Source organism: Vipera berus (genome assembly GCF_964194415.1).
Source record: "Vipera berus genome assembly, chromosome: 1".
Lineage (NCBI taxonomy): Eukaryota > Metazoa > Chordata > Lepidosauria > Squamata > Viperidae > Vipera > Vipera berus.
The window spans coordinates 99,861,847-99,878,061 of record NC_138202.1 but is presented as its reverse complement, the minus strand read 5'-3'; the positions used below and the strand labels follow the sequence as shown (position 1 = coordinate 99,878,061).

The 16,215-nt window shown below is 39.2% G+C and overlaps 1 protein-coding gene across 1 annotated transcript in view; it reads left to right on the top strand.

Moving 5' to 3' along the window:
• Positions 1-1,537: 1,537 nt before the first annotated feature.
• CTR9 (CTR9 homolog, Paf1/RNA polymerase II complex component) overlaps positions 1,538-16,215 on the top strand; it is a 30,647-nt gene continuing 15,969 nt past the window's right edge. The window contains exons 1-16 of the mRNA XM_081346741.1: positions 1,538-1,715; positions 3,113-3,211; positions 3,929-4,168; positions 5,209-5,326; positions 6,521-6,610; positions 7,904-8,052; positions 9,083-9,190; positions 9,857-9,964; positions 10,064-10,300; positions 11,016-11,105; positions 11,194-11,322; positions 11,478-11,661; positions 12,974-13,062; positions 13,469-13,654; positions 14,546-14,633; positions 14,724-14,872. Of these exons, the coding sequence (XP_081202867.1) occupies positions 1,671-1,715; positions 3,113-3,211; positions 3,929-4,168; positions 5,209-5,326; positions 6,521-6,610; positions 7,904-8,052; positions 9,083-9,190; positions 9,857-9,964; positions 10,064-10,300; positions 11,016-11,105; positions 11,194-11,322; positions 11,478-11,661; positions 12,974-13,062; positions 13,469-13,654; positions 14,546-14,633; positions 14,724-14,872 (2,109 nt within the window). The 5' untranslated portion in view covers positions 1,538-1,670. The remainder of the gene's footprint in view (positions 1,716-3,112; positions 3,212-3,928; positions 4,169-5,208; positions 5,327-6,520; positions 6,611-7,903; positions 8,053-9,082; positions 9,191-9,856; positions 9,965-10,063; positions 10,301-11,015; positions 11,106-11,193; positions 11,323-11,477; positions 11,662-12,973; positions 13,063-13,468; positions 13,655-14,545; positions 14,634-14,723; positions 14,873-16,215) is intronic.

The following is a 16,215-nucleotide window of genomic DNA, read 5'->3' as shown; positions in this document are numbered from 1 at the left end:
TCTTCCCAGGTATTGATGTTAAACTGATTGTAGTTTCCTGGGTTCGGTTTTTTCCCCCCCTTTGTTGAAGATGGGGACATCAGCCCTTTTCCAGTCCTCAGGTACTTCCCCAGTGCTTCAGGATTTATGAAAGATGTGGTGCAACAGTTCTGAGATAACATCTGCCAGCTCTTTCAGAACTCTGGGATGTAATCTGTCAGGTCCTGGTGATTTATATTCGTTGAGGTTGGATAGGTCTTCCCTTTTTTTTCTTGCTTATTTTAATTTTTATTTCTAGTATGTCTTTTGCAGTGGTTTTGGTGTGTTGGGCTTTGCTTTCTTTTTGTGTGAAGACTAATGCAAAGTATGAGTTAAGCAGTTCTTTCTCCCTGTTGCCTGTAATTTCTTTGCCATCTTCTTTAGTGGTCCTGGTTTCCTTGATTTTTTTCTTGTTGTTAATATGTTGGAAGAAACTTTTTTTATTGTCCTTGATTTCTGTTGCAAGTCTTTTGTTCGTTCTGAGCCTTTGCTTTCCTGACTCCATCTTTGCATGTTCTGGCTGTCCACTGATAATCAGCTTTAGTTATGTGCCCTCTTTCCATTTTTTTGTATTTGTCCTTTTTGTAAGTACATTTTTCCCTATTTTTGTGAGGTGCAGCCCATCACTTGCCAAGAGTCCTTTGCGTAGGAAATGCAGTCCATGATCTAGAAAAGTTTTCTTGGCAACACCAAACCTTTAGCCAATGGTCTATTTCTAGAATTCTTTTTTTCCCTCAATGGCTGTTGGCCTTTTGTTGGGAGTATGGATGAAAATACTACTTGTGCTCCTAGCTTAACTTTACTGCCTAGTTGTTTGCAATGTCTCACTATTGTACTCAGGTTCATTCGATCCATTCAATGTTTTTTGAACCATTGTGTAGATTTTTCTTACAGGCAACTTTGTGGAAGAGCGCACCATCTATACAAGTGAACATATTATTTACAGATGACTAATCCAAAGTTTACAAGTTATTCTAAAACACAGCTTTTGTTTTTAAATTTTAGGGTCCCTTTCATTTACTCAATCAGCAAATTACAAGACACAGTGCTGCAGGGGAAATAATACCTACGTAAGCAATGTCTAACTTCTAGTAATTAAGTTTTTTATTTTTTTATTTTTAGTTATTCTTAAAGCTTCCTCGTCCTATACTCAGCTAGCGCTGTAGAGACTGAGCTATATCGACTCTTCCTTTTTAAACAGCCAATTAAACATATTCAGGCGAAATACTCCAATCTCTCTCTCTTTGACAAGGAGGGGGGATGTAAATATTTACAGAGAAACCCCACCCCTTCTGCATAATATGCGAATCGTTTTCTAAAAGGTTGCTACTACTGAGCAGAGCCATTCCCTCAAGGATCCCGCTCGTCGACTGCTGCCCAGCGGAGAAGGAGGACACGGGAGAAGATAAGAACCTGCCCGCCGCTTCTCCCCCGCTCCCGCTCCTCCTCCTCCTCCTGCGCGTCGCCCTGTTCCGCGTCGCCTTCCGCGCATGCTTCCGAGGTTAAGGTTCGACAGCGCCTGCGCGGAGGGCGACGGCGGTGGGGGCTGTTGGTCAGACGGCCGCTCGGGCGGGAGGCTGGCGGCGTGTGGTGTTAAGGGGGCTGAAGCGATTTCCCCCGTAGCTGGAGCGGCGGCTCTGCCATTCGCCATCATGTCTCGGGGCTCGATTGAGATCCCCCTCCGGGATACCGACGAGGTGAGTTGGTGCGGGGCGTCCCTTGGCTCGCCGTCGGTGGGGTCGGTGTTTGTCTTAAGTTGCTTTGGGGAAGGGCAGGGTAATGGGAGATTCCACCCGCTTCCCTTGGAGGAGCTTGAAGCAAGTCCCCATTGGGCTGCTGGAGAGGGGATGCCAAGTGAATCTGCTACCACTAATATTTTGTGTGCGTGCTTGCATATGTATACGTATATGGATGCACAGAGCCTGTTTGATCTCGTGGTTAAAAGTCCTGAACTAGGAGTCGGGAGACTTGAGTTCTACTGTTTTAGGCGTCACGTTGAGCCCCTCAACCCAGATATGAAAGTAATGGTCAGCCACTTCCAAAAATATTGTCTAGAAAACAGCATAGATTTGTCCATACAGTGACCAAAGCCGAGGCAAAATATTGCCAACAATACTTTGCAATTGCTTCCTTTAATAGCTGATAAGGTGTTTTTTTGCGGGGGGGGCGGAGGAATGGAGGCATAAATATTTGTACAAGGCACTAACTAAGCCGTATGGATCTTGAGTGCTTTTATTTGTGTTAACTTTCTTTGGGTACACAGATGTCACTGCTGTTACTGTCATTTATCCTAGCTACATGTGCAGGTGTGCATATTTGGAGAGTGATTACAAGATTATTTAGGAACAGTCCCGCGTCTTATATTTTTTTTGAAAAAAAATCTATCTCACCTCTGAAGGCAGTAGTACCTGACCAATATTGTTGAGAGCTCAGCAAAGTTACACCTGTTCACTTCTTGAACAGGAAACTTGTAGACAAGACTGAGATGTAAAAACAAAAAGAATAAGGGTACCAGATATAGCTATAAAAATCTAGATGACCACTACATGGTAGCAAAAAGTAGGTTTTTAGTGTATCTTCATTGCCATTGTCTTACTGATTACCTGGGTTTTTTGCAGGCTACATATAATAGCCTCGTTAATAGAATTGTTCAAACCCAATTTCCTATTGTAGAAAAACTACCATGAGCTTACCAGGAGTTCCACTAAATTTGGTCACACTTTTAGCTTAGAATTACTGTTACTATGCAAATGTACCATAATGTATATTTCTACTTGGTTTCCATAGAAGGAATTATTTCTGCATTGGAAAGTAATCCAATTCTGTGAATGAGTCTTTATGTAGAATGAATGCATGGAAGTCTTATTTTTCTGTGTGCTTCTAAGTAGAAAAGTTGTTCTGAATGAGATGCTGCTGATCTGTAGAACTCCAGAAATTTCTTTTTGAATAATTTTAGTCAAGGAGGGAGCTTAACATATTTTTAGGAAATATATGTAGTGGGAATTACTTTTTAAAAATTGCTTTGTGATCTTATTATATGTGCTCTAATAAATAATAAAATATTGAATTATGAATGTTGTCATTTGATTTTTAGGTCATTGAGCTTGACTTCGATCAGTTACCGGAGGGGGATGAAGTTATAAGCATTCTGAAACAGGAACATACTCAGCTGCACATATGGATTGCCCTAGCGGTCAGTTGCTTATTAGTTTGCTCTATTTTATTTATACTGTAAGCTCATTCACATTGCAAAGAAGTGATTATTTTTTGAATTCATTGATAACTTTTTTGACTTAAGGTAATGTAGAAACGAATAGGTATATATTACTGTTCTATCATCAATGTAATCATTTTTGGAAGATTTGAATGGAATATCTGTATTCTTTATTTTAGTAGCAACATTTTTTGCAGTCAAGGCCTGCACTTTTTAAAAAAAAATGAATGTGGTAAGGTCTTTGGTCTGTTTTGCAGTGGAAAGGGAAGTTCAAGAAATAACCTTGATATATTAAGCAATAAACATAGTGTACTTACACTATCCCTTATTTTACCTCCACCTCACATGAACAATTGTGCCACTACAACTGGTGCTTTTCCTGTTGAAATTAGCGGCATGATTCAATGAAGCTCTTGGTGCTCACAGAAATCGAATTGGGTCTGTATGCAACCCATGGATTTCCCCCTCCTGGAAGCATGAGAGGTTATTCAGATATGCATACATACATACGTACGTACATACATACATACAATGGTTTCCATCAACAATGAAAAGGATGACATGTTACAAATATAGTCCAGAACTCTGATTTCTTGTCATAATTTATATGTATTTGCTTAACTTTATGTGTCATGCATATTTTATGAATGTGGTTTTAATAGTGGATTGCTAAATGTATTTTCATTTACTTTTTAGCTGGAATATTACAAACAAGGCAAAACGGAAGACTTTGTGAAACTATTAGAGGCTGCTCGCATAGATGGAAACCTGGATTATAGGGACCATGAAAAAGATCAGATGACTTGCTTAGATACCTTAGCAGCCTACTATGTACAGCAGGCTCGGAAAGAAAAGAACAAAGATAACAAGAAAGAGCTTATTACCCAAGCTACACTGTTGTACACTATGGCTGATAAAATTATCATGTATGATCAGGTAAGATCAGTCAGCAAATGACAAAGATACTGGTATGTTTGCCTTAGGATATAGCATACTGAAATAATCTCTCTTGAAGATGAGAGGTTTTCTACTATGCTTTATTTTTTTTAAAAAAGATTATTAATGCAGGATATGATTGCATTCAAATAACAAGCTAGGTCACATTGTTTGGTTTATTGCGGTGTCCAAAACTGGAGCTTTCGCAGGCTTGATGAAGATTTAGAGAATGAAAGAAGGAGGCTAGAAATAACTATTTTGTATTTAGTTATAAGAACTTCTTGCTGAAGTAAAGGCACCTAGTTCTGGCAATCTCTTTTCCCACTGTTATCCAAAAAATTCAACGTCTCTCCATTGGACCATAATGCATTAGACAGGGTCAATACATAGAATTAGCGAGTCCCAATTTCAATTGTATCTTCAGCTGTGGAAGTCTCTGGGTGATTTTGAGCCAATTACTCTCAATCCATTAATGTTATAGGGTTGTGTCAACAAAATATTGAAGGAGAGAGCCAGCATTAGCTTGTGAAGGAAACCTAGGGTATAAATCAAAGATGAACAGAAATAACTCAGAGATGTATATTCATACACTGTATTGGAGAAATAGTAATAGAGCAATTGGATAACATTTAGTCTCTGAGTTCCTCAAACATTTTTCAACAACAAAAAAAGGTATGAGTGATGTAAAAATACAAAGCATCAGAAAAAAAATTAGATCAAGAATTTGTTGCCGTTACAAACAAGAGGTTTTAAAATCTCTACTAGCTGAAAAAATTACATTGGCATGCTGCTGAAAAAGTAAAAGAGGCTACGGGAATTATATAAAGGATTTATGTCTGTTGGTTACTGTATTGTCTATCATTTGCTATAGAAAAGAAGTGGATATAAAAAGAGGAGGACAAGGAAACATTTGAAGCAATTAGGCAACACTTCAAAATAATGAATGTAGGAGCAAAGTGTGATTTTGAAACTCCATCAGCATGGTTTGTAGTCATTTCTCCTAGAAATAAAAAAAATAAGATAATTTCCTGCTTTTGTAGAATCACTTATTGGGAAGAGCATGTTTCTGCCTTCTGGAGGGTGATAAGATGGATCAAGCAGATGCACAGTTTCATTTTGTACTCAATCAGTCTCCCAATAATATTCCAGCCCTTCTTGGTGAGTCAGTTGTATTTTGTCTTCTGAGAATAAATGCAGTTTAACAATGTTGAGCCCATCAGTCCTGAGAGATTGTGATCTGTGGGATATTCAAGGGAAATCTGTTTCATCTTGGCATGTTGCTTTTCCTGCTGCAGATTGCTGAAGTCCAAAATAAGTCCTCTTTTTTTGGGTTAGAAATTATAGCTTATTACTCATTTTGGACCTTGAAAGTAAAGTAGGAAATAAAAGACCCAGGTACCATGACCTATAATGACTTACCTAGCTTAGATTTTTTACAGGGACGCAGTGGCTCAGTGGGTTAGGACACTGAGCTTGTCAATCAGAAGGTCGGCAGTTTGGCGGGTCAAATCCCGAGGGCCGCGTAACAGAGTGAGCACCTGTTACTCGTCCCAGCTTCTGCCAACCTAGCAGTCAAATCCCGAGGGCCGCGTAACAGAGTGAGCACCTTTTACTCGTCCCAGCTTCTGCCAACCTAGCAGTTCGAAAGCACGTAAAAATGCAAGTAGAAAAATAGGGACCACTACGGTGGGAAGGTAACAGCGTTCTGTGCGCCTTTGGCGTCTAGTCATGCCGGCCACATGACCACGGAGACGTCCTCGGACAAGCGCTGGCTCTTCGGCTTTGAAACGGAGATGAGCACCGGCCCCTAGAGTTGGAAATGACTAGCATGCATGTGCGGGAGATCCTTTACCCTTTACCTTAGCTTAGATCTTTAGTTGAAATGGGTGGTTTTTCCTATAATTTTTTTAAAAAAGCTACACTACCTCCCTCTCTAGTACTTAGAGCGTGGCATCACCACATGCAAAATGCGGTCATGACATGCTGCAAACCCTGATTCAGCCTTCTTGTTAAAAGAAATGGTGAGACTCAGAGACTCATTTAAGACGATAAAGGTAGGGGAAAGTTTAGTAACTAATTATGGGGTTTTTTCTGGCCTTGTGCTATTAATAAAAATAGAACATCTAGCGTTTTTTGAAATGTATCTGTTGTACAACTAGTACAAGCAGGATGCTGCCAGTTGGATTAGAGGGAAATGGGGACATACTTGTCACTTGTGTTTTTTTACACCCACTTTTCAGGGAATGACTGTATTATTCTTTTAATATACTTGCTATCAGTAAATTGTGAACTCCTGATGCCTATCAAAAACTTTAGAGATATTTATCACCTTTTATTGCATCTTTCTAATAGGTAAAGCATGCATTTCGTTCAACAAGAAGGATTACCGAGGTGCCCTTGCCTATTATAAAAAGGCCCTGCGAACTAATCCTGGCTGCCCAGGTGAGAAGCAAAGCATGCACAATAAAAAGGTAATGGTTAAGGCAGGGGTCTTCAAACTTGGCCCTTTTATGACTTGTGGACTTCAACTCCCAGAATTCCTCAGCCAGGCATGCTGGCTGCGGAATTCTGGGAGTTGAAGTTCACAAGTCATAAAAGGGTCAGTTTTGAAGACCCCTGTTTAAGGTTTCCCTTGCTCAGTTGTGTCTTACTCTGGAGGGCAATGCTCATTTCCATTTGCTAGCCAAGGGACCCAGTGTTGTGGCCATGTGGCTGTTATGACTGTATACACGGAATGCTGTTACCTTCCCACCAAAGTGGTGCCTATTTATCTACTTGCATTTGCATGCTTTTGAAGTGCAACTCTTAATGAAAACCCAGCATTTTATGTAGCAGTGATTTGGTGTCCTTGACTTAAGAATAGAATCTGTGTTTCTCTGCTTCCTGCCCAGCAACCACTACATATTGGCCACCTAGGGAATTTTTATCTTTTTTAGAAAATATTTCTGAATCTGCAGCCTTCCTAAAATAGCAGCTTTTGGTGAATCCAACAGAGATTATTACCAGAACCGGGAGCTGCTTTGTGGTTCAGATTTTAGTCATCACTCATGAAAATTACAGAGCTGAAATTTTTTAAAAATATGGATTTTTGTTAGGGCTGTACAGTGCTTTAAATTTGATCTACCAACGATGCCTCTGAATGTATGGGGGTATAAATGTCTTCAACACCTTAAAGCAGCTTTGCCCTTTCCTAAATTCATGCACTATCCAGAGGAAAATAATTGTGGGTATTTTAGACCTGTGTTTTTGAAACGTATTTTGGAAACTGAAGTGGAAGTACTGCACCACTAATCTTTACAGTTTAAATGAGGATTTTGGAGTAGCTCATCTAATTAAGAGTTTTGCATTCTCTGCAGTTCACTTGACAGAACTTCACTTGCATAAATGCCATTTAAGCAAATGAACATAGGAACTCTTGAGGAAATAGGCCTGCTATTGTGTGCAAAGAGTCAATAATAGATAAGTAATTGAAGTTAAGAAGGGAATATAAATGACAATGCCAGCACAATGTAATGATCGAGTTGTTGGGCTGTCTTTGGGAAGACTCAAGTTTCAAACCCTCCCCCCAACCCATCAAAGCCCATTGAGTGACTTTGGGCCTTTTGTTCTTTCATCCCAATCTGGCTCACAGAGTTATTTTAAAGAAAAATTGGATGAGGGAATCACCATGTCTCCTGAAAGAAATATAATTCATATAAATAAACACTGGAAGTGTTTAATGTTTTTGTCTCCTAGCTGAGGTTCGACTGGGCATGGGCCATTGCTTTGTAAAGCTGAGCAAGCTAGAGAAAGCTCGCCTGGCATTCAGCAGGGCGCTGGAACTCAATTCCAAATGTGTGGGGGCTTTAGTTGGATTGGCTGTTCTGGAACTAAATAACAAAGAGGTGAGTGAGTTCAACGTAAAATGGTAGTACCTTAAGACCCTGTGATGCTATAGTCAGCTTTTTGGGTGGCAGGATGGCAACCCTGGACATTTCACAATTTGAAATAAAAATCTGATTCTTTCTTTCTTTCTTTCTTTCTTTCTTTCTTTCTTTCTTTCTTTCTTTCTTTCTTTCTTTCTTTCTTTCTTTCTTTCTTAACAAATGTATAGCTTCTTTAATTTTGAAGAAACAATTACTGAATAAGTCATTTAAAATAGAAGTAATGGAACCAGAAAAGGCCTGATGGTTTTATACAGATTGCCAGTATATGCTTAAACATCTGCAGATTTGTGATATTGTTGCAGTTTAACTTAGATCGGCTTTTCTGTCAGCATCACAGGAACACAGAGGAATGAATGTAGTCACACAGATTTTGTTACATAGGCCTGAAATAGAGCACCAACTAAAATCTGTCCAAAGTTGAGTCTGTTAACCTATAAATTTTGATGGTTATAAAATAATCAGGTCAGGCTTGCTAACATTTACTAATAAAAGAACAGCTCAAGCTCAAAAAATGGCTCCCAAGTTCATGCTAACTTATTTATTTTTAAAACAATACCAGCAAAAGCCATTACCTAGCAACATGGTTTCATATGACAAAGATTAGTTGCATTGCACTTAATCTTGGACTTGTGCACTCCTCTGCTCACTATAACAGCCGTGAAAAATCAACTTTTTCCATTTGAATCACATACTGCTGTTCTTGGCTCTGAAGGCATATTTCTCATATGGCAGAGTTTTCTTATTTTTTAGCTGTTATTTTTCTAATTGATATACCATTATCAGTCTAACCTCATACATCTTCATAGCGTATTTGTGAAACAAGCTGTTTTTTCTGCTGGGACTGGCACCCATCCACATGGGCGGTCAAGCTTGTAGCCAGGATTCTGAAACCAATTTTAAAAATCACAGACCTTGAATTTTTAAAGACAGTGACTAGGAAGTTAACATGCATTTCAATATGAATAACAACTATCAATATTCCTTTCAGGCGGATTCCATCAAAAATGGTGTGCAGTTACTCTCTAGAGCTTACACAATTGATCCTAGTAACCCTATGGTATTAAATCACTTGGCAAATCACTTCTTCTTTAAAAAGGTAAGACAACAAGGGTATGTTTTGAGTTATGCTGCTAGCTGAAATTCTTCCAACTGTTTCATAACATCAAACATCAAATGGCAATATAAAGTAAGTCTCACAGTAAAGATTCTGATTCTAATCAAATAGGAATAGATAATAATTATGTTTCAGTGTTGCATTTTAAGTTTATAAAGTAAGCCATTCAGGATTGCCTAAAGTCAATCTTATTTTTCATCATTCCAGTTGCGGAATGGAATTGCACAGAGAGGTGGAGGGGAGGAGAGAGGAGAGAAAAGAGGCAGAGGGGAGACTTTAAGGGTTAGGGATGTACAGGCAGCGTTATCTTCAGGAAATTAGAAATTAGTGCACTTGTAACAAATGGACAATCTTAAGATTTTTAAGAGCTTGAATTTCAGTCTATATCTTAAACCATGGGTGTCCCAACCTTTTGGCTTACCTGGGCCACATAAAGTGAAGAGGAGTTTTCTTAAGACTACATATAAAATATATAATTGATGTATATAAATATCAAACTTCCTTTATTTTTTATATTTTTATTATATATTCTGTGGCATTACTAGCTGTCCAGGGCCACATGTGACATCTGTGTTACCCGACTATACTATATTATACTATACAATACTATAAGAACATTATTATGATAGTCTTATTTTCTTTATACAGGATTATGGTAAGGTCCAACATTTGGCACTTCATGCTTTTCACAATACAGAAGTAGAAGCAATGCAGGCAGAGAGTTGCTACCAGCTGGCCAGATCTTTTCATGTTCAGGTATATTATGCCTTACATACCTTTCTTTCTGCTTTGCAGTCTTATTTTCCTAAGAGTTTTCCAAGTGTTAATGCATTTTCTTCCTTATCCTTTTATTAGGAAGATTATGATCAGGCTTTCCAATATTACTACCAAGCCACACAGTTTGCGTCTTCATCTTTTGTACTGCCATTTTTTGGGCTGGGTCAAATGTACATTTACCGAGGAGACAAAGAAAATGCATCACAATGCTTTGAAAAAGTTTTGAAAGCTTACCCTAACAATTATGAGACCATGAAAATCCTTGGATCTCTCTATGCTGCTTCAGAAGATCAAGACAAACGAGATATTGCAAAGGTACAGTAAGCCTCAAGAGATAAGAGTAAAATTATAATCCATGACTTTTGCTTTAGGGTGAAACCATCAAACTCAGTGACAGTTATTTTTGAGAAATGCATGTACAATTGATATTTAATTAGTATTGCCTGCAGACTTGGTATATATTAGGAGGGATTTTCCTGTCATAGTTAAATTCAGGGGTATTTGGAGTTTGTTTTTTAAAAGGAAACATTTGCTTAGAAACAGCAAATGCTACATTACGGGTAGAAGTGATTAAAAAGGTAAAGGTAAAGGTTCCCCCGCACATGCGTGCTAGTCATTTCCGACTCTAGGGGCCGGTGCTCATCTCCGTTTCAAAGCCGAAGAGCCAGCGCTTGTCTGAGGACGTCTCCGTGGTCATGTGGCTGGCATGACTAGACGCCAAAGGCGCACGGAACGCTGTTACCTTCCCACCGTAGTGGTCCCTATTTTTCTACTTGCATTTTTACATGCTTTCGGACTGCTAGGTTTGCAGAAGCTGGGACGAGTAACAGGCGCTCACTCTGTTACGCGGCACTCGGGATTCGACCTGCCAAACTGCCGACCTAGATACTGTATACAATTCTTAATTTAGGACTGTTCATTTAACAACTGTTCAAAGTTACAACAGCCTCAGAAGAGTCTTTACTGTGTGGCACTTTTCAGGGAAATTTTAAATCAATTGTATAAAGTAACGAGTTGCCTTTTTTTATAGGGTCATTTAAAGAAGGTGACAGAACAGTATCCAGACGATGTGGAAGCTTGGATTGAGCTAGCCCAAATCCTTGAGCAGACGGATATACAGGTATATAAAAAGTGGGTTAAAGTACACTTGCTCCATGCTGAACAATTACACATTGCACTGAATCCTTCCACTGTCTCTGAATGTATAGGGTGCTCTTTCAGCCTATGGCACAGCAACACGAATTCTTCAGGAAAAAGTACAAGCTGATGTTCCCCCAGAAATTTTAAATAATGTGGGCGCTCTCCACTTCAGACTTGGAAACTTGGGAGAAGCAAAGGTATGAATCTCAACTTTCCAACCACTATTATTGTTTGTATGCAATATGTTTATAACTTGGCTGTGGGTGTAAATATGTGTGTGCCTATGTGTATGTATAATGTATGTACACACATGTATAAATACACACATTTTTTTTCTTATACTTGAATTTAGAAATATTTTTTGGCATCTCTGGATAGAGCTAAGGCAGAAGCTGAACATGATGAACATTACTACAATGCAATTTCAGTGACAACATCGTACAACTTAGCCAGATTATATGAAGCAATGTGTGAATTTCACGAAGCAGAGAAACTGTACAAAAACATCCTCAGGGAGCATCCAAATTATGTGGATTGTAAGAAACCTTGTTGCAATCTTTAAATTGAAAATAGCTGCACGTGTTTATCTTCAGATTGTTATAAATTATAATATCTCACAGATCTGTGCATTGAGTTATCCAGCATAATTTATCCACTAATTTTCCTTTAGTTCACATATCATTGGGTAGGGTAGGATCCCACTGACTTGAAGCAAATGGTGGTATGTTACAAAGCCACTGCTGGACCGAACAGCCTTGGATAATTTCTGGCCAATCTCCTGTGTCTCTTTTAAGAATGGTTGTAAGAGAAGGTGGCTGGGGTGTAGTGCCACGGGTTCCTGAAGTAAGCATTTGCAGTCTGGCTTTTGTTCTGGGCATAGTGCTAAGATGGCAGTGCGTGCACTTTTGAATGACCTCTTGTGGCCCTGGAATGGGAATGGTACAGCTATGATGGCCCTGCATGGTCTGTGAGTTTCAATACCACCAATCACGGTGCCTTTTTATAATGGCTCCAAGAGGTAGGGAATGGAGTGTGGAGGTTTCCCTTTCTCCACAGTCAGTTCCAGTCGGTGTTAATAAGGGTTAAAGTATCAAGCCAAAAGTTCCTGCTTGCAGGGTCATTATGGTCTCACTATTTATCAGCTACATGAAACCATTGGATAAGCTTACTTAGCGGCATAGTATCTTGTATCATCAATATGTTGATAATATCCAACAGCTCAACTTTTGGCTGACCACGTGATGCTGAAAAGTTCTGTGGTAGGGCCTGGAGGCTTCAGGATCTGGATGGAAAGGAGCAGGCTTAGACTTGATGCTAGCAAGATTTTAAAAATAGATTAATACAATTTAGAAAATCAGGAAAATGATCACATATGCTGCCATAGCCAGTAAAACACTGCCATTATAAGCCAAAGTCCCACAATTTCCCCCTCTTTAAATCCAAATAAGCAAAGCATGTGCGGTTGTTTTAAAAGATAAATCTAATAGAAAAATGGTGAAGATCGCATTGTTGTTTGATATCTTTATAGTGTCACTTACCTGAGCTTCTGAAGCTTCTTGTGTTGGACTTGAGTAGCATTAGGAAGACTTGCTGCTGTAACAGATGGGCATTCTGTTGTTCCTTTTAATTTGACATCTAAGTGACTAGCATCATTGTGTGATCCTTTCTAACCTCTAATATAGCTGATGGATGGCACTATAATCTGTTCTTTTGACCCAATCTAGTGCAGTAGTAATATCACAAAAGTCTTGATAGAGCAAATATGCATCATTCAGAGCACTTATTGAACAAGGTACTGAGTTCTGGAAATGAGTCTTTGATAATTAAAATTTGTCCCCCTTTATTTAGGCTATCTGCGCTTAGGAGCTATGGCTAGAGATAAAGGAAACTTTTATGAAGCTTCCGACTGGTTTAAAGAAGCACTTCAAATCAATCAGGTCAGTAAGAATTTGCCCTCATCTAGAAAGCAGTTTTACAGCTGAGGCCATGCATTCTAAAGGTTTTCTGTGGCCAGTTAACAAATCATTGTTAACTATTTTTTTTAAAACAAAGATCATATAACCTAATAACGATACATTACTTCATTGCTGGCTTTGAAATTTTCGTAGTGTATTTTTGTATGAGTACCAGTCGTTGGAATGTCTCTCAGAACACACTCAGCATCTAGTGTGGAATTTTCTCTCCTTAAACTTTGGCAAAGTTTGAATTTTAGCAAAGTTCGCTAAAATTCTTAAAGCTTTTATGGGATGCCTCTCGGAGGTGAGGAGAGGTGGATCTTTTTGAGCTATTAGTATTTCTTATTAGACTTAAGTTGAGTTTCAGTGTGTTGGAATATTATTTCAGGACCATCCTGATGCTTGGTCCCTGATTGGCAACCTTCACCTGGCCAAGCAAGAATGGGGACCAGGACAGAAGAAATTTGAACGAATATTGAAACAACCATCAACACAGAATGACACTTACTCTATGTTGGCTTTGGGCAATGTCTGGTTGCAGACTCTACACCAACCCACCAGAGACAGAGAGAAGGTAAATACTCTGCATGTTTACACTGTCTTTTTTGCAGCACTGCATTTTGTCTAATCCTGATTTTCAAATCTACAAACTGCTGGAAGAATGGATTTTCCTTTCTTCCAGTCTTCTTAAATAGGAGAGAGGAGGTCTCCATGCTGAAATGGAAATTTTCTTACATAATGTACAATTACAGGTTGATCTTATCAATCATCCCTTACTCTATATGTACTATGAATTTTTATGGCACACTTAAACAACAGCAGGGAGTTCAGACTTTTAACGAAACTGGCCTAAAATGGAAGTCTTAAAAGAAATGAGAGCATAGAGAGTTCTTCTCCCTCTTTTACATTAGCTTTATATTGATTGTGGGATCCATGAATTTCTTTTAATATATTTTAACATTTCTTGAGGGTACAGAAAAGTTATTAAAACATTTTAATAAATATTGTAAATACAACTAGTCCTCAACTTATGACCACAACAGGGACCAGAAATTTCCATTGCTGAGCAAGGCAGTTAAAGTGAGTGAGTTCTGCACGATTTTACCACCTTTTCTGCCATAGTTGTTAAGCAAATTGGTGGGGTTGTTAAGTGAATCGTGCGGTCATTGAGCAAATCCGACTTCCCCCATTGACCGTCCTTGTCAGAAGCCGGCTGGGAAGGTCACAAATGGTGATTGCATGACCCCGGAATGCTGCAAGTGTTCTAAATACATGCCAATTGGCCAGGCGTCCAAATTTTCATCACGTGGCTGTGGGGATGCTGCGACGGTCGTTAAGGGCAGGGACCACTTGTAAATCATTCTCTTCAATGCCGCTGTAACTTGGAAAGGTCACTAAAGGAATGGTTATAAGTCGAGGATTGCCTGTGTTCATTTTCTTGAGAGTTCACATCTCCCTTTTGTAGGAGAAACGTCACCAAGATCGCGCCCTAGCCATCTACAAACAGGTCCTCCGGAATGACCCCAAGAATTTGTATGCTGCTAATGGCATAGGTAGTAAGATTCCTTGTCTCATGTTTTCTTTCTGCGTTAGCATTTTGCAATGACTTTGCACAAATCGGGAAATTGGATTTTCCTTTTTAGGAGCTGTGCTGGCACACAAAGGATATTTCCGTGAGGCTCGTGACGTTTTTGCCCAAGTGAGAGAGGCAACCGCAGATATCAGTGATGTGTGGCTTAATCTTGCGCACATTTATGTGGAGCAGAAGCAGTACATCAGTGCTGTGCAGATGGTAATCCTTAACAAATATCTTGATTTAGGACATGTTTCTTGTAAACACTGAAGTAAGAATTCCAAGCTGAATCTTTTCTGGAATGAGGATTTTTGCAGCTTTGTTGGCATGATCATATAATATTGGGCTAAGTTGGATCATTCCATGAATGTTTTCAGTACCTTTTGCTTTTCTTTTAAAAAAATTACATTTAAATTGTGCTGGGTAATGGATATATTCACAGGACTGAATCAGTGGTACTGGTTTTCTCTTTATAGGCAATCCTAGCCTGGGATCTTTTCACCTGTGGTTACTGCATAAAGCAAATGGTCTAGGTTCCCATTATAATAAAGAATTGGAGATGGATTGCTATAATTGAGATACATAATTGGCAGACTGAGTGGTCTGTTAATCAATAGTTAATGCCCAGAAGAAAGCCATAACTATTAAACAGCCAGATCTTATTTTTAAGATTGCACATTGAAAGAGAGAATTAAAAAGGACAAATCTTCCCCATGGATCTGAAAACTGATGAAAAATAAATCATGAGGTTACAGATAACGTGTTGGCAAACTTTTGATATGCCATTCGTGATAAGAGTTTGTATGATCATGTATAATAGAAATTTATATGCATGTGTTGGGCTTCCAAGCTGACTGCATGGAAAAGGAAACTCATGCTTTCTTTCCAGCCGTCTTAGCGGAGAGTATTGCTAAGACGTTGGATTTGTTGTGCTGCTGTGTTGGCTATACGGAGGGAGCTTTGCTCTCTTCTGCAACCTGTGTAGAAATGCAAGCTGTTGTAGAATGTTCTTGGAAGTTGCTAAGAGAGCTTTGCAAACTCATTTATTTATATTTATATTTATATATTTATATTTGAGGGAACACCTGCTGCCAGCATCAAGTTCCCTTTGTCCAGTGCGCTCACACAGGGAGGGTCTTCTCAGGGTGCCGCCGGTAAAAGATTGCCGGCGGATAACACCCAGGGGGAGGGCCTTCTCTATGGGTGCGCCTGCCCTCTGGAACCAGCTGCCCATGGAGCTCAGGACTGCCCCTGACCTGCGTTCATTCCGCCGGGAACTGAAGACTTGGCTCTTTGAGCTCTCCGGCCCAGGCTGAGAATTTTTAACTCGGGTTTTTATTTTCAGGGATAATTTAATCTTTTTAATTGTTTTTTAACTTTTGTATTTTGTATTGGTGTGATTTTAAAATACCCTGTAAACCGCCCTGAGTCCTTCGGGAAAGGGCGGTATATAAATCTAATAAAATTAAATTAAAATTAAATTTACGAAGCTGTGTTCACATTGCCTTCTGACTGCAGTGCAGTTTTGTCTGAAACACTGTAAAAGTTGGCAATTTAAACAG